The 23,022-nt window shown below is 48.4% G+C and overlaps 8 protein-coding genes across 8 annotated transcripts; 5 read left to right on the forward strand and 3 right to left on the reverse strand.

Moving 5' to 3' along the window:
• BDW43DRAFT_136282 (Zn(II)2Cys6 transcription factor domain-containing protein) lies at positions 1-1,770 on the reverse strand. The gene is made up of 2 exons (XM_032038264.1): positions 1,460-1,770; positions 1-1,366 (listed from the first exon to the last, which is right to left on the reverse strand). The coding sequence occupies exons 1-2, from the start codon at positions 1,581-1,583 to the stop codon at positions 51-53; spliced, it is 1,440 nt and encodes a 479-aa protein (XP_031898242.1). The 5' UTR covers positions 1,584-1,770; the 3' UTR covers positions 1-50.
• Positions 1,771-6,234: 4,464 nt separating this feature from the next.
• On the forward strand, positions 6,235-7,796 carry BDW43DRAFT_320721 (class II DAHP synthetase family protein; the record flags this gene model as incomplete). Its single annotated transcript, XM_032049149.1, has 1 exon — positions 6,235-7,796. The coding sequence occupies exon 1, from the start codon at positions 6,489-6,491 to the stop codon at positions 7,794-7,796; it is 1,308 nt and encodes a 435-aa protein (XP_031898243.1). The 5' UTR covers positions 6,235-6,488.
• A 258-nt stretch (positions 7,797-8,054) lies between these two features.
• Positions 8,055-10,168, forward strand: BDW43DRAFT_320723 (allantoate permease family MFS transporter; the record flags this gene model as incomplete). The annotated part of the gene is made up of 5 exons (XM_032049150.1): positions 8,055-8,566; positions 8,634-8,670; positions 8,753-8,848; positions 8,897-9,871; positions 9,936-10,168. The coding sequence occupies exons 1-5, from the start codon at positions 8,417-8,419 to the stop codon at positions 10,166-10,168; spliced, it is 1,491 nt and encodes a 496-aa protein (XP_031898244.1). The 5' UTR covers positions 8,055-8,416.
• A 1,093-nt stretch (positions 10,169-11,261) lies between these two features.
• BDW43DRAFT_320725 (isopenicillin N synthase family dioxygenase) lies at positions 11,262-12,272 on the forward strand (the record flags this gene model as incomplete). The annotated part of the gene is made up of 1 exon (XM_032049151.1): positions 11,262-12,272. The coding sequence occupies one exon, from the start codon at positions 11,262-11,264 to the stop codon at positions 12,270-12,272; it is 1,011 nt and encodes a 336-aa protein (XP_031898245.1).
• Positions 12,273-13,225: 953 nt separating this feature from the next.
• On the forward strand, positions 13,226-13,794 carry BDW43DRAFT_136339 (uncharacterized protein). The gene has a single exon (XM_032038265.1). It carries the CDS (start codon positions 13,259-13,261, stop codon positions 13,607-13,609), a length of 351 nt encoding a protein of 116 aa, XP_031898246.1. The 5' UTR covers positions 13,226-13,258; the 3' UTR covers positions 13,610-13,794.
• A 197-nt stretch (positions 13,795-13,991) lies between these two features.
• Positions 13,992-14,456, forward strand: BDW43DRAFT_312939 (uncharacterized protein; the record flags this gene model as incomplete). The annotated part of the gene is made up of 1 exon (XM_032047471.1): positions 13,992-14,456. The coding sequence occupies one exon, from the start codon at positions 13,992-13,994 to the stop codon at positions 14,454-14,456; it is 465 nt and encodes a 154-aa protein (XP_031898247.1).
• Positions 14,457-17,035: 2,579 nt separating this feature from the next.
• Positions 17,036-19,525, reverse strand: BDW43DRAFT_320726 (cholinesterase; the record flags this gene model as incomplete). The annotated part of the gene is made up of 5 exons (XM_032049152.1): positions 17,036-17,607; positions 17,663-17,845; positions 17,900-18,928; positions 18,977-19,169; positions 19,280-19,525. The coding sequence occupies 5 exons, from the start codon at positions 19,523-19,525 to the stop codon at positions 17,525-17,527; spliced, it is 1,734 nt and encodes a 577-aa protein (XP_031898248.1). The 3' UTR covers positions 17,036-17,524.
• A 416-nt stretch (positions 19,526-19,941) lies between these two features.
• On the reverse strand, positions 19,942-21,060 carry BDW43DRAFT_136363 (uncharacterized protein). Its single transcript, XM_032038266.1, has 2 exons — positions 20,455-21,060; positions 19,942-20,382 (listed from the first exon to the last, which is right to left on the reverse strand). The coding sequence occupies exons 1-2, from the start codon at positions 20,938-20,940 to the stop codon at positions 20,077-20,079; spliced, it is 792 nt and encodes a 263-aa protein (XP_031898249.1). The 5' UTR covers positions 20,941-21,060; the 3' UTR covers positions 19,942-20,076.
• Positions 21,061-23,022: the final 1,962 nt, after the last annotated feature.

The raw sequence follows: 23,022 nt of genomic DNA on the forward strand, positions 1-23,022 counted from the left end.
AAGAAAGAAACAATATATATATATATATACATATATATATATGCATAGTGCTAACTCACCTTGAGCAAGAAGGAACTGTGCAACTCGGCCGCCCGCTCGGTTTCCTCGCGTCGTCGATCGTTGGTCTCTTTGGGGATCTGCGGCCGGACAATGGCCGCAGGCAGGAAATTGTCCCCGAAGAGGCCAAGGATTTGGTACAGACAAACGGCGTGGACCGCGGCAAGACAAGTCTCCGGCGTGTCGATCTGGGTATGGAAGTCGCGAACGAGCTTCTCCCGCTCCTCATTAATCATCCGATCTACAAAGCCATAACTCGACTCAACCGAACTAGCATGTGCCGACACACATGCTAGGGCGATTCCCATGGGTGGGGCCATACCACCCATCGAGCAACGATACAGACGGTGATGGATGAAGGGTGACCAGAAATCCCGGTCTAAAATCATTCCGGGGTATTCGCGGAACACCGCGAACAGGTCGCGGTAGGTGTTCTCATAATCTTGCATAGCGAGCGAGCCAATCTTCGGCATGAAATGGTAGCCCAGGGTCAACCGAGGGGAGCTGTCACCACGGAGAGTCAAGTTTGTTTGCTCGTTATCCTCCGGACGAGTCGGAGTCTCGCGATAATGGCTGTCCGAGGAGGTGGATGAAAGCGACGGAACCGTTCCATTGTACGGGGACGAGGTATTGTAGGCATCTGTCGCCAATGCGCCTGGCGGTGGAGCCTCTAACGTTCCCACGGGCTTGGAGATTTCATGAAGGGGCAAGAAGTATGACGAGGCTGGGTTGGGGGACTCTTCCAGGGTTCCGGTGAAGGTACTTCCCACCGACATGGGGTCCGTCAGCGGCGTAAAGTCATCACCCCAGGGGAGGGAACCGCCGGGGGTGAATAAAGACCCGTCGAGGGCCCGCACCATGGAGTCCATATTCGCGGCCCCGAATGGATTCCATGCGGACGTGGACATCGGATCAAAATGATTGGCGTTGTTATTGGATTGCTGGCCGGTCGCAGCAAGCGGGCGATTGTCCATTGGACCCGAATTGGGGGCGTCATCCAAGGCCATGGCCGAGGAATTGGTGTCAGACACCATATTCCCGGCCAGGGCGTTGGGGGAGTAGCTTGACTGGACGGATCCAGAGGAGATGGTAGGAGGAGGGGTGTCTTGGGTATCAGCGATCCGAGGAGGGAGAGATGACGGGGGGTAATGACATGGAGTACCCATCTGCACGCAGCGGGTACATGCGGGTCGAGTCATCGAACAGCGCAGCTTCTTCTGCGCGCATGTTTCACACGATTTGCGCTTGGACAGTCGTTCTTGGCCCGCGGTCTTGATGCATCGGCGTCGGTGTCGGTCGCGCAGGTCTCCTATATGTTCCGTTAGTATGAACGGCACCTCGGTCATCCATGTCTTTTCTACACGGAGTATGTTTTTTTTTTTTTTCTTCAAGGGCTGCGTACGTCGGCTGTAGGTTTTATTGCAAATGCCGCATCTAAAATCTCCGGACTGCAGCGCCCCATTATCTGCCAACTGAAGCGCGGGAGATAAAGTTGCTGGGCCTTCTGCTATGGACATGGCTGACATTCTTCTTTTCTTTTTTCTTTTTCTTTCTCCACTGGGTTTGAACTGAGTTCTCAAAGGTTCCGACTCTCTACACGGCTAACATTGAGGATTCCGTTCAATGACCGGCAGTACTGTACATGTACCCCCAAAGCACAACCACCGTGGGAAGAATAGGGCTATGCCAGTAAATTCCGAACCGTTTGGGAACGATATGTACCGTTGAAAAAGGTAAAAAAAAAAAAAAAAGACTATCAAGATAGGCCAAAGGAAGAACAGAAAAAGGGAAAAAGAAGAGAACAAAGGAAGTATAATAGAAAAACGCGAGGGGACACGAGGATAAGTAGGAGATAATCCGGAATCCTACCGTGAGGAGAGAGAGAGAGAGAGAGACCAAGTCAGGTCAGATTCATTGGCATTTTTTTTTTGTTTCTTTTTCTTTTTTTAATTATTCGATTTGATTTGAATTTATTTCTTTTCCCCTTTGTTTGACGCCAAACCTGGTTTGGGATTCCAATCCTTTTATCGGTCTGACCATCCGCTAGGCGTTGAATAATATTATTTTCTGCATGAACAAGACGATCTGTCAGACGGACCATGCGCTGAGACGGTTTCCCTCTTTGCTGTCGTCTTACGAATCTGCGTCTGTCATCTATTAAACCATTATTAATTTTCTTGCTTCTTTTTTCATTTATTTATTTTGTTTAGACTTTCAGGTGCCCCTCTTGACCTTCCTGGGGGCGTTTTGATATGCGCGGCTGATGCTCACTAACCGACAATCTCTTAGCTTGGCTCAAATCCTCTACGGTGCAGAATGGCAGATCTCGATTGTCGATGACTTTAAATATACCCTGTCGTATTGGAGGGGGAGGAAAGAAAAAGAAAAGAAGGTTATGATTGTGGGAAGGTTTGCTTTTTTTTCTTTCTTTCTTTCTTTTTTTTTTTTTTTTAATTTTTTTTTTTTTTTTTTTAAATTCCAGCGTCCTCCCGCACAACCGGCTAGGTGCTATTTTAACTATTTTATATTGTCTAATTTTGTTTTTTTTATTTTTTATTTTTTTTTTTTTTTTTGTTTTTTGTTTATTTAATTTTTTTTTATTTTATTTTATCGCCCTTCCACTTCTTCTACTGCATCATTCCATAACCAATCTGACAGTTGAACTAGGTTCAATAAGCGAGGTTACACACCAACTGTCACATCCCTGTACATGTTGAACCAGTGTCGCATCAGTCTAGACAACGGTAGTAGAAGACCCAAGACCAACGGATACGGAGAGAGAGGGGGGGGGGGAGGCAGGGGTTGGAAGAGCGAATGGACCCGTAATTCGTTGGCTAATTCTCTCGCTGACCTTTTCTAAGTGCACAGCCATTAGCGCCTGGGGCGAAAGGACAATAATGGAGCAAAGGTCGACGGTGTTATCTATTCCGACGACAAGACCGGGAGGCGGCTCCTACCTTCAAAATATCCTAGCTCGATGGGCTGATTTTGGGAGTAGCGAAGGGATGATATCTTCCCCATACTTCATCTATCTCCCGAAACTGCCATCTCCGATCTCCGTTTGCTCTCTTTTATGGATTCCTGGGAAAAGGAACTCTTTGTTTTCGTTTCCTTTGTGGTTTATGTGTCCCAGTGGACGGAAATTAGATTGGATTGTTCCTTCGGGGTTGGGGCTTGGAAGCTGAGATCCGAGCCAACCAAAGGGGGCTGGCTAACTCCCTCCTAATAGGCAACTGGTGCGATGCGTACAATACGCTTTCAACCGTCTTTCCGAGGCAATCGATACATTTGGAACGGGATCAGTGCGGGAGGACCATCGGCGAGCGATCATTCGTGGGAGTTAACGCGGAATGATCCGTTGATCCAGCCCGCGGCGGATGGAACCCTAAGACCTAAATAAAACAGGTAACACTGGAGAAATTAAGTGGGACAATTCAAGTGGATCCCCCCTCTCCTCTAAAGAAAAATAGCATCCCACACCTCAGACAATTGGGCCAGACAATGCTAATGGTCTTCAATCCTCTGTTCAAAAGGTCCGGTCGAGAATGTCTTGGGCAGCCAGATCCAGAAGATACGAGGGTTGTGGTATCTGCTCGCATAATCGCATTGCCATTATCATTCTTAATTTGCCTCTGTCGACCCAACATATAATTGCAGGTCTGTGAGATCAAATCTGTCAAAGTTAGCGCAAAAGAGGGCTGCATGGCCCCGGCCCGAATCCTGTGCCTTTGGCGGAAATAATTTCGCATCTTCTTCTTCTTTCTTTCTTTCTGTTTTCTTTTCTTTTCTTTTCTTTTCTTTTCCTTTTTTTTTTTTTTTTTTTTTTTTTTTTTTTTTTTTTTTATTTTTTCACCCTTTTGCCATCTCAAACTAGTCGGTGGAGGTCTGCAAAATGCGTGAAACATTAAAAGGAGGGGCCAACGACCTTTGCCAGTACACCTCAGCTTGGAGAGCCAAGACTCAAGACCCCCCCTAATCGTGAAAAGTCCCGTTTCTCTTCTACAGATGAGAAGCTCGGAGCGACCTGGTGGACTAATTGCTTATTCTTGACAACCATCCTCATCATCATCATAATATATTGGGTAAGCAACCAAAGCGTCCTGTGCATCATTAACCCACTTTATATGCACATGGCCAATAAAGATCGGCAATGCTTTCCGGAAATAGTTATTGCTGAGATAGTCCACGGCAATTTCGCGTGATGCCGACCATCCCTGGTGACCACGTTGGGCAATTTCTCATGATCCCATCAAACGCGCACGAGCCAATCCAGTAGAGAAGGGAGCCTTGCGAGCCTCAACCACGGCTAGGGAATAGCCACGAAGGATCGAATCACATCACCGCGCACAAGGTGGGACTGTAGGGGAGAAACCCACATCCGTCGAGGAATTAAACGATATTAACGCTTCGTGAACGTGGAAACGATCGGCAGTCCATTGAGCTGCGATAAGATGGTTCCTCTTCTCTTTGGGTCTCCTTGAGGGCTTGCGGTGCACGTGTTCTGTGTTTCCCCTCATGTCATAGCGAACAACGCACTCGTTTTCTTGTTCCATGGCTTTTCCAGTGCGCAATACCGGGCTCCGCAATATTCACGAGTCTCGACTTGGGCCGAGAGAGCATAGATGTGCATATCTAGAAACAGGCGCTGATCGCTAACGGTCGATGTTCACTTCCTGGTAAACAAGGTCGCAAATTGCTCAGGGGCTCAACGTAGATATTCAACTGTCCCCAACTGCAACGCAAGCAATCCTGATGATACCTCCTGCGACATATCTGATGGTTTTATTCGTGAGTCTCTCGGTGGCTCAAGAGTGAATCTTACTCGGCGTGTGCGCATGAGACCATGATGCTCCGGTCCACCTCACGCCTTCTCCTGGAGGATCAACACCTGACTGGTATATAGAGCCAATGGGAATACAAGTGATCTATCCGACGAAGGCAGGTGCCATGGCGGCTCAAACATACTCTACTGTGTGTGGATCATTGAACGCTGCCCTGGAAGATACGAGTCTGATAGTATCACGACCAATCCATCAGGACCTTGAGGATCGAGAAACTTAATATCCATCTGAAAGTATACGGTCCAGGTTTTCTACCATAGCCACACAACCTGGATGACAAAAGTCCAGGCCACAGAAAAGCGAAGAAGAATCAATTATCTAACCCCTGCTTATCTGGTAAGCACGCGGCCATATGGTTGGCCTAGCGATGCTGTGGCTGGACTCGCCATAGCATCTAGGACGAATCAGGCCTCAGATCCTGACTAGGCGCCGGACTTACAAACAAACATGACTCAAGGCTATAAATACTAATAATAATAATAAGTATAATAAAAGTACCCCTTCCCTACTCCAACTGTTGGCGAAGCTAGCGCAGGTTTACCGAATCGGCGGGGCAAAATTGTATCTTGGCTTTTGCACTACAATATCCTGAAAAAGAGGTAAGCTTCTTTCTGTATATTCGTTTCCCCGTAGGACAAGGATTATTCACACGAGGGATGGGTTTGGCGGGAACCTAATAGTCTGGATAACTATTCCAGAAATCTCGTGACAGCCTGGTCAACTGGGTTATCAGCCTTGGTCACGAAATCAGGGCATCTCGAAGCATAGATGTGGCGCATTCTGCAGATGCTTGCAAGACATAGATCTATGGCTTGAGGTACCTACTGGCTGCCCCATAGGGTAATCGCGTAAACACTCTAGAATCTTAATTCTGGCGAATGTTAGGGGCCGGACTTCGGATGCGTTTCTGCATCTGACTGCATCTTGCATCGCCCCCATCAGACGGCGTGGAGTCTAACTTTGTCTTTCGGCAGGCCATAGGCATAAAGGTTGGCCCCGGAGCAAGGGGGAAGCCACGCATACCCTAGTGGGACAGCGGCGACTGGTGCAGGAACTATAAAGCGAGCAAACGAATGGGATAGGGACCCTGCTGCTGAAGGATTCGAAGGATCCATATTACATAACAAATGATTAACGTCGTCGGAACTATGTTGACTGGTCGGGGAAAAATGTTGCTCTCTTCACAGCAAATTATACCTTCCTAGCCATTCACATCACTTCCCTGGAGCAGGCATTTACTTGTTGCAGCGGAGGTGGTCCAGTTGACACTCGGAGATGGGTTGTTCTGAGCACCAAGCCGCCATACACGAGACAATGGCAAGCCCTATAATGGGAGAGGAGATGCCATTCAACTCCGTCAGTATAGCTGTCTGTATGGTAACTGATGTTTATATAAGGCCCTTCGGGGACCACACGGTTCCCTTCCTCGCTGATTGCATGCGGACAAAGGGAATATATAGAGCTCTCATAATAGTTATCAATAGGCGACCCATATTGTTAGTTTCTGGTAGACCTCCAGATGTCAATTGTGGGACCATCCGACCGTGACAGATTCATCTTTACGTCGACGTCTCCGTCCTTCGCATTACCATGACAAATTGCTCACAAGGTGCCTGGACCCCTCAGTCCTGGGCTATGAAGCCTGTTATGGCTCAGGCAGTGGAGTACGATGACCCGAAAGCTTTGGAACAAGTCATCAGGACGATATCCACCTTGCCCGCTCTTGTCAACCCGATGAAAATCGAGATTGCCCGTAACAACTTCGCCGCCGCAGCACGAGGCAAAGCGTTCATTATTCAAGGCGGTGACTGCGCAGAGAGCTTCGACGATGTCCGCCTGCATGTTATCCAACAGAAAATTAAGCTTCTACAGGAACAATCGCATCTACTTGCCCAGGGGCTGGGACTGCCCATTGTAACGGTAGGACGGATTGCTGGGCAATACGCGAAGCCCCGGTCCTCTCCATGGGATACGTTGGAAGACGGGTCGAAAACACATGCTTTCCGCGGACACAGTGTCAATGGGCCGAGTCTGAGCGAGAGACGCCCCGATCCATATCGTCTGCTACTGGGAGACTTCTATTCTCGGACGACGCTGGAGATGATCAAGGACATCCAAAGCACACCCACGGTTACGGGTCCCGGATGGCTTCCCACGCCGTCATCCTTACCGTTGACCCCAGAAGAGACAGATGTTGCACCACTAGAAACCCCAACTGGGACTATTTTCACATCGCATGAGGCAATCCACCTCCCCTATGAGAGCGCTATGACGCGCGATAGCTACAACACGTCGGCTAGTTTCATTTGGATCGGTGAACGCACGCGGCAGCTGGACGGGGCCCATGTTGAGTATATCCGCGGCCTACGTAACCCCGTCGGGGTAAAAATTGGACCTACTACGGACAGTTCAACACTGGTCGCGCTTCTGGATACCATCTGCCCGGAGCCGCATCTTCCTGAGAATCTTGGTCGAGTTACGATTATCACGCGGCTCGGCGTTGACCAGGTTGCCACGGTTCTCCCACCTCTCATCAGAGCTGTGCAGAAGGCCGGACACACCCCCGTCTGGATGTGCGACCCCTGCCACGGAAATACACAGATTACAGCGACCGGTCTGAAAACACGGCATGTAGGCCGTATGCTATTAGAGGCTACTCGGACCTACCAAATACACCGGGAGAATCAATCTCTGATGGGAGGGTTACATCTCGAACAAACCGGAGAATATGTGTCGGAGTGTATCGACGATATGAGTACGAACGCCGAGAATAGTTTAAGCTTGAACTATCGCAGTTTATGCGACCCTCGCTTATCCAACGCTCAGGCCTTGACTTTAGTTCGGCAGTTTGTGGATTTTGTGCGGCGTTGGGAAGACAAAAGGAACCTTGGGCTTTAGATCGTCAAGTGAGGGTTATTCTAGTTTTAGAGCGTAGAATTTTTTAGGGTTTCACTAGATTTATAATTGAATGGAACTTCACATGTTGGCTTTTTTTTTTTTTTTTTTGCTTGGAAATAATTATGCACTACGCCGTTAGACAATATTAGATGATGATCTTTTTAGCGACAAATGCCCAAGCTAGGTCTTTGCGACCACGTCTCCATACCAGTCACCTCTCTGGACCCATTTTCCAATTCCGCGAAAGCCACTCCACGCCGGCGCATGAACTAAAATATGACGCCCAAAGAGAGATCCAATAAAATCCAGGAATTATTATGGAGACAAACAAGGATGTCCATCCCGAACTTAGGTCTCAATATCCTCGCCAGCAAGATTGACGAGACTACCATGGGTGAAAGTGAAATCTCATTCATGACTGCCAACGAAGGCTATACAACGCTCCAAGAATGTCCGAATGAACCCCACGCTCTGCGCCGTCTGTTAAATTCCTCTGGGTTCCTTCTGAACCTCGGAAATGAGACAAGCTGATGTGTCGTTTCTCCTTTGATCTTCTCGTATTGTGTATGCTCATATAATTGAGTTTTTTGAAAGCTCCTCGTTACCAAATTCACGACAACATGGAAGAGATAGTGGTTCGACCAAAACTTACCTCGGATGAAGATGAGGCGATGCGCGCGTTCGAGGACGGGCGGGACCTTAACGAGCGAGATATAGATGATACGACAAACGTCCGCTTGTTAAAGATTATTGATAGGAACATGTTACCGGTGCGTCTATCCCATGCAAATTTCGATTTGTGGCTTGTTACTTAGGTTCCATCCTTCGTATTCCTAGTTACTATGTTTGATCTATGGCCTCAACTTCGTGGACAGTATGATTGGCCCATTCCTTTCCCCCCCCCCCCCTGCCTGTCTGGGTAGATACATCTATATGCTGATGCTTACTGTGGATAGAGACTACGCTGTCATATGCTAGCGTGATGGGTCTGCAGACAGACCTCAATCTCAAGGATAATGAGTACCAGTGGCTTGGGAGCATATTCTACTTCGGTAAGTCCGAGCCAAGGCGTCGGCTGGCTCCCTGACTTATCGCGATAGGCTACCTTATTGTCGAATACCCTAGTAGCTACCTGATGCAACGGTACCCATTGGCAAAATATTCATCATTCAATATTATCCTCTGGGGAGTGACGCTTACATGCTTCGCTGCCGTAAACAACTTTGCCGGCGCTGCCGCCGTCCGGTTTTTCCTCGGAGTCTTTGAAGCAGTAGTCACACCGGGGTTCACGTTCATAACCTCGCAGTGGTATACAAAGCATGAGCAGAGTGCTCGAATCGGCATCTGGTTCAGCTTTAACGGCGTCGCCAACGTCGTCGGGGGCCTAATTGCATACGGAATAACCCGCGGCGTGGAGCAACACGGAGCGTCCATAGTGCCATGGCGCATTCTATTCTTGTCCTTTGGTCTCTTCACCGTAGCCGTCGGCGTGGTATTCCTATACTACATCCCTGATAACCAGTGGAACAGTCGATTCCTCAGCCCAGAGGACCGGGTCCTAGCCGTACAACGCATCCGCGGGAACCAACAGGGAATCGGAAACAAACAGTTTAAATTGTACCAGTTGAAGGAAGCACTGACAGACCCTATAACGTGGGCGTTTGCCTTCTTCGGAATTGCCGTGAACATCCCCTTCGGGGGTATCACTACATTCTTCTCCCAGATTATCCGCAACTCCGGGTATACTTCGCAGCAGAGTTTGCTGTACGCCACGCCTGGCGGGGCTTTTCAGATCATTGTTGTAATACTGAACGGAATTTTCAGCGACCGCCTTCAACAGCGCATCTATGTCAGCTTCGTGGGCATGATCATTGGCCTTCTTGGTGCCATTCTCCTGGCCGCGTTGCCGTTGAGTAACAGCCCGGGCCGGCTCGCTGCTTACTATCTCACACAAGCCAGTCCGACTGCATTTATCGCGCTGCTGTCCTTCATTTCAACTAATGTAGCTGGTGCAACTAAGAAGACCACTGTAGCAGCGATTTATATGGTTGCCTATTGCGTGGGGAATATCATAGGTGAGGATTCCTTACATTAGACAAGAAGAAGGCCGTGCGTAAGAACACACTAACGTAGACACAGGACCTCAAACCTTCCAGCCAGGCGATGCCCCACGTTATGTTCCGGCGGAGATTGGCATCTGCTGCTGCTGGGGAGCATGCTTGCTTGATTTGCTGGTGATCAGATACATATATTGTAAACGGAACGCCGAAAAGCAAAGGGTACGGTTTGCACCAGGATACGAGAAACCGGAAAGGTCCGAGTTCAAAGACTTGACAGATCGTGAGAATCCGGAATTGATTTACGCAGTTTAGATGTTCTAGTACATTCGGCCTTGATTAGACGTTAGAGTTAAGACAAAGATTGAATGTGTTACGTGTTATGTGTTATGTTCGGCCGGCTTTGGATAGATGTCTTGGCCCGGAGGACAAGCGACTCCCGAGCCAAAAAAAACATTTTAAGTTATCGATCCACTATTCAGCCCTCGTGGCCGCTTACTACCGTTGAGCGAATCTGCGCCGACAGGGCATCGGAGGAGGTGGTTTGTGTGGGGTTCTGTGCCCTCGGAGATGCGTGGGCTCTACTATACCACGTGTACTGTTAACCAAAACAAGGCACGATCATGGTAGATGGACCCCTATGAGAAGTCTATCCTCTCTTGTGTAGTACCAATATGTGGTTCCGGAGAATCGATTGAGGACCTCCAATAGCTGCTTTGGCAAGCCCATCTTCGTTGAAATGCCTTGCGGTGGTGGGTGGCATACCATTATCTCCATTCTTTCGAGCGATCAGATCGAATTTACTCAGCTAGCACTGAAGATCACGCCACTAGATGTCCACCGATCAGGGTGTATGCCAAACTATTCCCTAAACGCTCAGGGTGCAAGTAATTCTTGGTCACTAGCTTTGTTTAACGGCCAGCCCTTCGGACAATTGTTCCCTAAACCCCAGGTCGGACGAAATTGGACATGACAGGACAACGCTGCGCCCCGAGCGTCTCTAGCCACAGTGTCAGAACAAAGCTAAGGAGAGGTTAATCAGCATGGTCTCTACCTTACTTTCAGGGCTCGGAAATCACCTGATCGGCGCGGAGTGGTTGTCCCTGTGCCCTGACCATCAACCTCATCCAAAAGCCGGAGGATATGGGTAACACATCGGACGTCCGTTTGAAACTTCACGGAGCAAGGAGTTTGATGGAAAATAGGAGCAAAATGGACTTCACGTACAACTTCAAGTTTGGATATAAGCCTACTCGATGTCTCGAGGTATGTAATTATCATCAACAGCAATAGCATCACAATCAGAATCAGAATCAAAACTAAGAGACTCCAAAAACAACAAGAATACAAACTATAACATTCACTACCTCTATCACCGTCCAAAGTAACATCAACCGACCCTTCCACAATGTCTTCCCCTATCTTTCCCGTCATCGACTTCTCCCGCATCGTCTCCCCCAACCTTGCGATTGCAACCGAAGAGAAGAACAAGCTCTTTGAATCCTTCCGGGATGTCGGCTTCATCTACCTAAAGGGCTTCAGCTTCCCTCCTGAGTTCATCGAGACGCTCTTCTCTCACCTCCACAAGTTCTTCGCCCTCCCAGAGGAACAGAAGCTCGCCATCGAGGGCGGCGAGAAGCAAGCTTTCCGCGGCTGGTTTGCTCCTGCCCGCACAGCCAAGAACCCCGAGAGGGCTGACCAGAAGGAGGCCTTCGGTCTAGGCAATGACAAGGACGAGACCCGTCCCAACCAGTGGCCAACCAACTGGCCCGAGTTCCGCCAGGATTTCACAACCTTCTACGAGGAGTGCTACAAGATGCACCTTGTGCTGCTGCGCGCACTGTCAGAGAAGGTTGGTCTGGACAGCGAAGCCCTCATCCCCTCCGTCAAGGCCAAGGACAGCTACAGCGCCCTGCTACACTACCCCGAGACCTCGGTGGAGAGCTTCCAAAAGCGTGTCCGATCCGCCCCACACACTGACTTCGGCACCCTGACCCTGCTCTTCAACGACAGCAACGGCGGTCTGCAAGTTAAGGACAAGGCAGGTGAATGGGTTGATGCGCCCCCTATGCGCGGCCATGCCATTGTCAATGTTGGTGATCTCCTCTCTCGCTGGTTCAACGGTCAATTAAAATCCACTGAGCACCGTGTCGTCCAGCCCCCGGCTGAGACTCGCCAAACTGCCAATGGTACCGCCGACGTTGTCCCTTCCAGATACGCTATTGCCTGGTTTGGCCACCCCAACCGCGATGCCGTGGTTGAGCCTCTCAAGCAATGTGTTACTCCTGAATTGGTGCAGCAGTTCAAGGCCGTGATTGCCGGAAAGCATGTCAGGGAGCGCATGGCTCGCCTGTTGGAGCAGGGCTATCTGCCTGAGAAGTGGACTGATGAGATGCACCGCCAGCCTATTGCTGCTTAAACTCTCTTTCATCGATGTTTTTTCTTGTATTGGGCAGCGGGCGGTTGCATAAATATACCCATGGCTTTTGGAGTTTTTGTTTCATTTTATTATGAGGATGAGTACGACGATATCTATGAATGTTATGCACTTCTAGAAATGAATTCAAAATATACTAAAACATACTATCCTCAATCCTTCAAGTAGACCTACTGTAGATTAGTATATTCCCGTAGCCCTAGCTCCAGTAAAGATTAACTACTTAACTAAATAAGCTATAGATCTAAGATTACATAAGAATATGGGATCACCAAACTCCTCCGAAGCATTGATTGCCTGCGGACTATTTTGGTCGAACAGTGAAATCTTAGATATCATTGGCTTGCCGTATGGTATGGAGACCCTGACTCACAGTAATAGGTCAAGCGATACTATATAGCTCCGAGTCCTATCTTGATGCATAGTAGGTATACTTATATGTTCAGTTTCAACGATTGAACTTCCTAACGATAAAGCCGGTAAGTAATGGGTTCATGTGAGACGGTCTATATCCAAGCGTCTCCAACTTTCAAGTTCTCCCCACTTATCGCCAATATTGAGCAAAAATCATGAAATAACAGACACTAGAGAACGGCTCCAGCCAACCCAACCGGGATTGAACTACGCAACAATCAAAGCTCCTTCGTATTGGACACCCTCGCTGATGAGGCTATTGCCTGCTATGAACTCGGAAGTATTCCCCAGGGTATAGTGCTAAGTGATATGCTTTGTCGAGTGCCGGCAATGCTTGATATGCCGGTAGACATTTACAAGTTTTCCAAGGCTCATATTCTAATACCAAGGCCATTTTGACTGCGGCATCTCCTCGACGATGCGCCCGACTGATGGATGTGGTGTTAGTGGGTAGCTATGGGTAGCTATATTAGCCCCTGGACAAGGATGGAAGGCTATTACCTTTGCACAAGAAAGTAAAGCGTACCTCGCGCCGGGGTGTCTTTCTATAGAGAATGAGAAATTGCCTAAGTACCATATGGAGAGGAGACTTCAGCATGACTCTACTATCTATTCTCCGCCTTCATCGCGGACAGCCCACAAATTCCATACTAAATCCTGTCTACTCCACGTCATCGACAGCCAATTCTCTGCAGCCTTCGCAGCAGCATTCACCTTTCCAACCCACAATCACTACAAAGAAGCCGTTGAACTACCCACCCATCGGATACAAAAGCCGACAAAGCCCCACTCCACCAGAGCAAGAAATCCCAGAGCAACTCACCATATATAGAACTCTCCGCTGCTATCTAGCTCTAAGTTGCAACCGCAACATCATAATATCAACCCTCTGCGGCTCATTCTGAGAACTCAACGTCCCATGCAACCTCGTCACCCCGTGGTTCCATCCCATACTAAAATAAATTGCCCTCGGCCCAAAGTACGCAACACCCCAGGCCGTTACGCAGAGATACCAGCTCGGATATGTGGCACCCGCCGACCACACCTTTCGGCCGTGTAGATCGGCGCCACTATAAGCGGTCTAGTACCGAAGATCATAGACCTAGTCAAGGGTAGCACGCCTCCCCTCAACCCATGGCTATTCGTGGACAGGTCGTCCGCAGAATTTTATGGACTTTGCAGGCTTGAATCTATACTTCCGTACCAGCTCTGGGGGAGGTATTATTCGGAGGGCGGACTTCTGGCAGTTGTTGTATCTGCCAGTTTCGGAAGGTTATGGGCTTTATTATGGAGGTTCTTCCTTTTGGTCCGTGGGAGCCGGTTGCCGGATGTAAGAGGGCAATTTTGTTCTGCGTGTTCGGGTGCATGGTCTGTGAGAGACATCAGCTTGTCCATGAAAACTGGACTTGGGAGCTGCGCGATGGTTCGAGGTTAAATGATCGTGTGTTTATTTCTGTTGGGCTTGGAGAATGCCAGGGAGATTTTGTCATATGTCCTAGGTCGACAGGCGATGATGCACATCTAACTACACCGCTCTCGCAACGTCAAGTGGCGTCTCGTGAGGCGTGCATAGCAGTGTTTGAGTGGGTGCAGGCTAGTGGTGAAGGCAAGCCTCCCTCGGAGTCGATTTATGATGATGAGTGGATAGCGGAGTGTATCTACGATGGTGGTTCAGAGTTGGGCATGGAAGATGTTGCTGGTAATAATGTCTACCTCCCCACGAAGTCCAGTTCAGGTGGAGAGTGGTGGTGAAAACCATACAGTGTGGTGGAGCGTCTGATCAGAAACTGGGGGACGCCATTTTCCTAGTTCTTGATATATTACATATCTTGGGCCATACTGAATCCTATTCAACGTCCCTTCCACGATATTCCTAAAATGCCTGCTCAAAGACATGAGCAGCTCTCATCATATACCGGTACTACCTCTTAGTACTATCACGGTTCAGGCTCCGCCACTGAATGGTCCTGCACGCCTCCGCTATTTGTCAACGCTTCCATCCACCCGAGCGCAAGAAAGTCAACATTACTACTACCTCGCCCGATTTCTTGGACCAAGAAGTATAGAACTATACCTTAGTATGTCCCTCCTTACTACTTACGTTAGTTATCACGTACTATATAGCCCATAGTGTATACGAGTAACCCACAGCCATCCCTTATAACCAGTTCCACTCAACCCAACACTTCACTTACCAAATCCTCGGCATAAGCGCCCAGAGAAAAAGAGAAGAAAAAGGGGGGAAATGGAGATAATACCCAGAACTGATGATAAATCTTCACTAATCGTCGTGCATCCCTCGGTAAACAAAACATCCATGATACCCCTGCAAGCCACCAAAAAGGGCTATCGCAAACGAAACTGAGCTTAGCCTCCAAAGACCATCAACAAACTCAACCTATCTAACCAAACATTCCAACTCGGAACCCGTCGGGCAAGAAAAGCCCCCTCAAATCCTGTATGGTCCCGCAACAAAAGCCACATCCTTGGCGTCGTATGTCTCTCTTTTTATACCTATTCCGTGACACCCTTTCACGAGATTCAAATTCGGCGACCCCGACACGACAATCGACAATCATGCATATGACCCCTTGCCCTAAAAGGTAACCTTCACCCCTCAGCCGTCAGGATTTACAGTATCCACGCCCCTGCGCCATGAGTCTCATCTCATCATTCCTTCTTCCTTCTAGAATATTGGTCTGAGTAAGACTAGGACACCGCAAGTCTAGCACCTCACAGTCCCAACCACTAGCTGAACTACTACTGCGTAGTAACCCAACTTAATAAAGAAATTTCGGAACTTCTCCGTGCGCAGAGAAATAGAGCCTCATGCTGCAGAAATACCCAGAGACTAGTCTCCACAAGTCTGCATTAGTGGCCTTTCTCAGACGGCGTGATCAGGGAATTTCCAAGGAAGGAGATGAGTCTAGAACCTAGAGTAGGGCTTGTCGCCATTTGTGTGTTGGAGGGGGGAGGAGATAGGAGGGTCATCTGTGCTTAGGGTAAGGTGGGCGGAGCTGACTTTGAATACTTGGTTTGAAGGGGGTCTCTTGGGTCTTAGGGCGATAATTCTTGGCGGCTTTCAGGTAGATGTGGATTTGGTGACGAGTATTCTTTGCATGAGGAAGATATTGGGGCATGTGCTGATTATGTTACACTGAATGATCTATCTTCAGCACTTTGGGAGTCCACCCAAAGAGATTATTGAAAGGCATTATCGACCCCGTTGGGTTGGTTCATATTTCCCATATTTCCCATATTTCCCTAGGTGAGATGGGTAAAATGTCTTGTGACTTGTGCAATTAGGCTGAACGCTTAGGCCTCAAGTCCTACGGTACAGACTTGGGGACCTGATATCGATTCTTTTTGCACATGTAGCTTGCCCCTTCGCGTTCTCAATAATCCTATATTTTGCTGTTGAAGATGTCAAACTGTAATAGTGCGTAACTTGCAAGTAGGCAGGTCACCCCAAATACCAAGACATTGAATCACCCTTTCATTATCTAGGGTTGTTGCCGTACTTTATACCTCTCATTTTGCTGCTTTACCATTGCCCTCAGTATATGAAACATCTCGGCAAAAATTATGTAACATATGAAGTGAACAAAGACTGTTACTTTGGTATATGAAACTATGTCTATTTTCGTTGAAGTATTTTTCCTATGTTCACCCTTGATTTTCAAAGATCTCTACCAGATAAATCCAGCTATGGCTTCATAAATCTTTACTACTATAGTGAGACGTTTCTCTCAACTTCGCTGTTCCTATTCCTTCGATATACATATCCCAGGGCATCAAAGCTACCATCCTAAGCCATCATGTCCAATGCCTCACGAAGCCACAAACGCAACCTTCCCCCCCCCTGATACCGCTGTATCTCAACCACCCTTTTCCTCAACAATCAAAACAAAGCAACTATGACTCCAAAAGCCGTCGCAATAAACCAAAGAAATTCCTCACCCCTTTATCCCCGCAACATTTAAAATACACCAGGCTCTCCCCAACAGGGCATTCACATCCCATCCAATCCCACACATTCCATATACCAAACCACACCAAACCAAACCAAATCCTAAATTATCCTTCACCATGAAACCCCCAAGATTAACCCTCACGCTAAAAGGCCTTTACCAGAACCCGCTTCCGAAAGCCTGTCCAAGAAACCCAAAGATCAAAGCATTGAATCCCAGCCCCGGAGTCCCTCGCCACGTACAGACTTATTTATACCCGCTATATATGATAAAAACATAAGACGATTCGCACGGCACAGCGGTCCTGATCTTACTGATATTCGGGGTGTAGGTATTCTCATTCTCATTTCTATTCTAAGCTTGGAATCTGAACCTGAACCTTGGGCTAATGATAGTGGGTAGTATCCTCCGCCGGTTGATATGGTGAACGGGAAGAGTGTGTCTGTGACTGGGACGGTTAGGTCGAGGGATTGAGCCGGGGGAGTTATGAGATTTATTGTGGTGTTGGACGGTGGTGGGTGAGGTTGGAGGTGGAGATTAGGGAGTATCTTCTGTGATAGAGGGATTGGTTGTTCTGCTCTTGGTGGAGGTGAGAGTATTTCTGTTATCTGGGGTGAGTGTTGAGTTTGGGATGGGGTTTCGTTTTGTGGGTATTATTCTGCCTTTTGTTGTTAGGGGTTTGGGGAGATCTAGTGACATATACCATGTTGGTTAATCATGTTTATCTTATATTTTTCTGGGTGACATGCTTCGATCTTGGGTAGTGTACGTAGTACTTCAATAGTTGCGGATAGTGTGGCAATGTTCATGTCAATTTGGCTCAGCAATAGATCCTGCGCTACCACAGCCCTAGAGACTGTGTGCGATGCTTTGGAGTGATTCGAGGGCTGTTTTCAGCGCTTCCTCGTTACTCAATGAGTGATAGAGAATATCTTTTTTTCGCTAGTCAGCCATATTCAGTTACTCATGTCGAAGATAGAACATTACCCGTAAGATTATCCATGAGCCCAGGGGCATTCTGCGATTTTATCAAGAATGACAGGATCCTTAATATAACTAGGTAAATATCCTTGAACACCGCTATAACCGGGCAAAATGCGTCTACCTTCCAGTTGAAAGTGTAGCTTGCTTCAGTTTGCTGTTTGTACGAGAGCTGTATCATGGACTTTGCTGTTATGCTCATTGTTAATTCCTATATGTGAAAGGATGGTTGAGGAGACTTACTTAAAGGATCATACTGCGGCCAATGGAGCCGAGTATTCAACCCATTATAGGGATCCTTCGCAAAAGTTGTCCATGCATCCCGCATATATGCCGCGGCTTTGGCTTCAAACTCGCTATCTTCAACTCCAGTTACGAAAGACGCGGTTCCAAACAAGACGAAAACATCGGAAGCATGCCAGCACGAGCCCGCGGGACCAAGTTTGGTATTATTGTAGTCGCCTCCATAGTTTCGATAGCGCCAGACAGGAAGCTGGTACTTTCTTCTAAATCCAATAGATTCCGCGGTTGGGCATGTGAACGCTATCAGGGTTATAAGGTCGTCGAGAGGCCGGATCAAACCGACCGGTAGAGCAGCTACTTGGTCCTCTGTAAGATTCATGTACATCAGCGGGATGACGAAGAAGAGGCCCATTTCCCACTCTGCGCTCCCCGCCAAAAAGGGGACTCGGGCAAAGCGTCCTGCATTCCCATCTGTTTCGTAGTTCTTCGGAACAAGGTTTCCATCTGGAACGGGCCAAAAGGGGACTATAGGACTTTGTATTCCCAGCGGCTTAATGGCATTAAGGAGAGCATCTTGACTCTTACTCCGCATGCATGACACCGTTGCTTCACCGGCCTCTCGGCCACCGCAGCCGAGATCCGCAGATACCTGATACCAGGTCTTCTGGGGATATTTGCCCTGCATGGCCGCTGAGAAATAGGAGCTCGCAACCCCCGACATTGCGATAAAAGCGTGCGCTATAGGATCTCTGGGGTAGCTGAATGCTAGCATGTCAGCTGATATCCCCCCGACTGACTGGCCGATGACTGTGATCCGAGAAGGGTCACCTCCGAAGCCTGCGATATTGGCTTTTGTCCACTCCAGTGCTAAGCGTTGGTCCATTAGTCCCACGTTCCATGGCTGGCCGGGTGCCCCAGAAAATCCGAAGATACTGAGGCGGTAGTTGAATGAAACGACCACAACGTCGTTTTCATCCGCAAGGACCGAGCCATCAGTAGCAGTGATAGAGCCGCTTCCAAGCCAGAACGCTGCATCATGAGCGACTATTGAGGGGCATTGAGACGGAAGTCACATACCCCCACCATGAATATAGAATATAACTGCCTTCTTCCGTTCGCCTTGCTGGGGCTTCGTCCAAATGTTGAGGGCCAGGCAATCCTCATCGAGAAAGTGGTTTTCTTGAGATAGTGACTTTGCGATTTTCTCGCCAACGGGGCCGAGCATATGCGCTTTGTTCGCAGGTACGCGATTGCAAGGACAATCGCTAGGCTTTGTCAGCTATCATATCTAGGTTTACTTGATTCGCGGTACTTGCGGGCTCTGTAGAATCTTGTCAGTTCGATTGGCAGGAAATAATCAGGCACGCGAGAGCACCGTACAAAAGAAGTTGTATTGGATACGCCTGGTGACCTATGCACAGGCACAGGGGCAGCGAACCGCAAGGCACCCTTTGGAGCTTTTGCATACTTTATCCCTAGATACATAGAAACACTAGACCGTAAGGGTGATGGTTTTCCTCTGATGATGCCAGTAGTCGTGTTAACTGGCCCACCGATGTTGAAAGCAGCAACGGTTAGCCATGACAACTGAAGCCAACAAATACAAAACAAGATATTGAACGCCATGATAGTTCTGTATTTCAAAGAGACAGCTGAGGCTTGCCGGAGAGGTAATTAAGCTGTCATGATGTAGGATGGTACGTATTTGAGTCTTCTGTGCAAAGTTGTAGATTCAAAAGCCCCAAGAGAAGTCATCTAAGCGGACACGTGAGATGGCATATTGGAAGTCTAGAAAATACAACCAAATACAGATACCACATCAGTACATGACACACAATTGCATAGGAACCGTCAGAGGGAAGCTCCTCTTTTATAGCCGGATAATGGTACATTAGAGGCTCCTTCATAGTTCAATACCGTGTACAGATCTGACCCCACAGTTCCCGGCTCAAGGTACTATGTTCCTCAATGTTCTTGTCTGAATATACCATTCCCGTTCATTAACACAGAATTGCATTCGCTGGGTCACACTATCGGCTGTAGGTGGAGGACTCCATAGAAGCAGCTCTCCCACTGCGAACCTCCATAGGCAAATACGTCAACTAGCATTGAAACGCCATTACGTTATACAACTTACAGTTACAACCAGCGTATACGGGTTGGGTTGGAAGTCAGCATCATCCTCCGCTATCATCCCCGATCTTCCTTTTCTTACTGTTGCCACTGGCAGACTTGGTGAACATGCTATCCAGCTTCTGCTGTCCCTTTTCATGTTTGTCAACTTTTACCTTTTCCGACGCCAGCACCGGAGGAAGACCTTGGACCCGTTGTTTGGCATCCTCTAGCAGTTCGACCTCCCGATCACGCTGCTTTTTCACCGTAGGAACGGACCATGAGTTGGACGAGGCGGACTTGTACGCTAGCTTATACTTGGACCCAGTCATGTTTGTCTCATACGTGTTGGCGTCGATCTTCTTGACAAACTGTGCACAGTCAGCCGGGGACTCGAGACATGGCTCTATCTATGATTGGCCCTGGGCAAGGATAAAAGGTACCTGATGTGCTACAATTAGCCAGTGATACTCCGTCCCCACCGGAGCACCACTACCTTCCGGTGCCTTTCTCGTCCGTCTCTTATTGGTCTGATAATTGATGCGCCATAGATCAGGCTCCTCCTTGGTTTCTTTCCACAGGCCTTGATCATAATTCCAAGTATGAGACCCTCCCACCGCCATGCCGGAATAGACTTGTCCTTTGTAGGATTTGAGCACGTTGTATCCTCCAGCACCTAGGCTGTAGTCAGGTCTCACGGTGTTTTCCGATTCTTCCGGTATATCATCATCTTCATCCGTAAGCACGGGTGACTCGGCATGTTCATCGGGGCGAGGGTTTCGCGGACTACCAATCGAGGGTGCGTCTTGTGCCTCTGATCCTTCAATCCCGGTATATTCGTCCGCCACTGAGGCGTTCTTCTCGGAGAGTGGGGGAGAAGGCGGTTTCTTAGCCGTGGAAGCGCTCTTCTTTGCGCGTTTTTGAGGCATACTTAATTAATAATTGATCGGATGGTGTATGGGCAACCAGAGAGATAGGGATGGGTAGGTGTTTTGTGGAGAGTGGTACGAATACATACTCCCACAACTTAAACCTGAAATGAAGAGATGTGGTGGCATGACGTCATGTCACGCTAGGCTGACTCTGTTTTCTTTCTTTATATGTCACTAAAGAAGGAATTAAACTACTCTTTTCTTCTGACTCTGTATCGAGAGATTCTATTTTTAAAACAATATCCATTTTATCGATCTCCCTATGATCCATCCTGTGGCTGTACGCGTTAACACCCTTACACCATGATATCATGCCGTCGTGCAGTAAGGACTTGTCATTTGCAGGACACTATTTGGTGGAGTGTGTAGTCATGCATGCTCATTGCTAGGCGGCATATGAGCAATTTAGAGGAATAGTGCTCGTGGCACAAGGACGGACGTGTCTTCGAGATATTTCACCTATCCTCCCCTTATCCTCTTTGAGGCAGTTTCATATTCTCTCACACGGTCTCGCATATCAGAGCAAGTGGAGCGATCCGATGATCTTCCCTCCGACGTCATGGCCCGTGGATTGTGGGGAATTATTTTTCTTAAACTCAGTCGGAGTCATTGGTTCATGTTTTCGGGAGCCAACCACGATTTAAGTTGAAGGAAATCGGTGGTTCTTTACGGTAGGGTCTTACCGAGAATAGTCCAATCCTAAGAATGCGAAGGCCCTGGGAATGCCGAATCGGGAAATTTAGATGGAACTGCAGAAGACTCGCAAGCAAAACCCCACGCAGCCCTCCACTTCCTCCTACTTGTGACAGACGAACCATCATCGAGCTCCAACCACACTCCGTACGGTCCTCCATCAGTCAGAGCGATCGGCATTCATCACAACATTTTTTCGCACAGAGCGTATCGCGAATGTGGCCTCTCTGCCCTTGTGCACACGCACACCCACCACGCACATCGTCCGCCACCATGGCCGGGGGGGCATCCATACTGGGAGAAAACTCAAGGAAGCCTTGGCGAATAATCTGCAGGCTCTCTTTCTACCAGAAACTTAACTCTCTGCCTTTACCCGGCATCACAGGGGACATGATAAATACAGCCATAACCCCCGGGTTTGATCTCCCAAAAAATTCTGAGAGTCATGTTTGTTATTTTCAGAGCCCATTTAAACCATCCTACGCCGCGGATATCACTACTGTATTTGAAACCACTTGACACTCAATAGCGCAGCGACTAGTACCCATTCCCTCTAATCCTGGTCTCCTTTCATGCGACCCCTCCGCTCGTTATTCGCTTCCTCGGCCCAGTCTCTAGTTCTGCGGAACTAATATCCGTTTACGCCTCGTCGCCTGTGCCAATGAGCTCCCCTTTTTAAATCTCGCCGTCTCCCTCGTTGAAATTATAGAGTTCCGCTCGCTCTTCTACTTCTGCCTCGTGACCGATTGGTGTCACGGGTCTCTCTCTTCCCATCTCGTGACCAGCATAAACTACGAACATCCGATTTTCCTTCCCCAGAAAGGGTCTCTTTTCTCAAATTAATCCCCGTGCGTCATAAAATATGCGCGACATGCCGTCTAAGTTTATCGAAATCCTCAACCCGGAAGATTCCCACTTCCGTCTATCTGATGCCGACGTCCGTCTGGAAGATGTCCTTGCGGACCAAGAGGCCATTGCCAGCCGGCCACGCTCCTCTACACAATCCTCTAGAAAAGCGGGTCTCGATAAAGACCGGATATACCAGGAAGGTCCATCGTCGCCACAACAGCGGTGGAAGCGCTTGAGCACGATGCTGGTCCCTGCCAGACGGGGTTCCAGCTAGACCGAGGACTTTCCGCCACGTACGCGCTAGACACGACCCATTCTCCCGATTATACAGTATTCCTGGCGAAATTTTTATTATTTCCCTGCCAAGAAAACCTAAAAAATAGAAATCGATCCGTCCACGATATTGGTATGCGTATATGAGCAGACGATTGCAGCGGTTATGGCTCTGGTATATATAAGAGCGATTCTAGTTCAACATACATTTTTGATTGATCATTCCATTCTCAATCCGCAATGGCGGACCTCCGTTGTTTTCCA

This window comes from Aspergillus alliaceus (assembly GCF_009176365.1).
Source record: "Aspergillus alliaceus strain CBS 536.65 unplaced genomic scaffold BDW43scaffold_34, whole genome shotgun sequence".
NCBI classification, from domain to species: domain Eukaryota; kingdom Fungi; phylum Ascomycota; class Eurotiomycetes; order Eurotiales; family Aspergillaceae; genus Aspergillus; species Aspergillus alliaceus.

What these genes read in the sequence shown, in the direction of transcription:
- BDW43DRAFT_136363 (XM_032038266.1), bottom strand. Translation starts at nt 20,940, where the DNA reads ATGCCTCAAAAACGCGCAAAGAAGAGCGCTTCCACGGCTAAGAAACCG. An exon ending in GGCTAATTGTAGCACATCAG is followed by an intron (nt 20,383 to 20,454) that starts GTACCTTTTATC and finishes GACTGTGCACAG; the next exon opens with TTTGTCAAGAAGATCGACGC.
- BDW43DRAFT_136282 (XM_032038264.1), bottom strand. Translation starts at nt 1,583, where the DNA reads ATGTCAGCCATGTCCATAGCAGAAGGCCCAGCAACTTTATCTCCCGCG. An exon ending in CAATAAAACCTACAGCCGAC is followed by an intron (nt 1,367 to 1,459) that starts GTACGCAGCCCT and finishes CGGAACATATAG; the next exon opens with GAGACCTGCGCGACCGACAC.
- BDW43DRAFT_136339 (XM_032038265.1), top strand. Translation starts at nt 13,259, where the DNA reads ATGAGAAATTGCCTAAGTACCATATGGAGAGGAGACTTCAGCATGACT.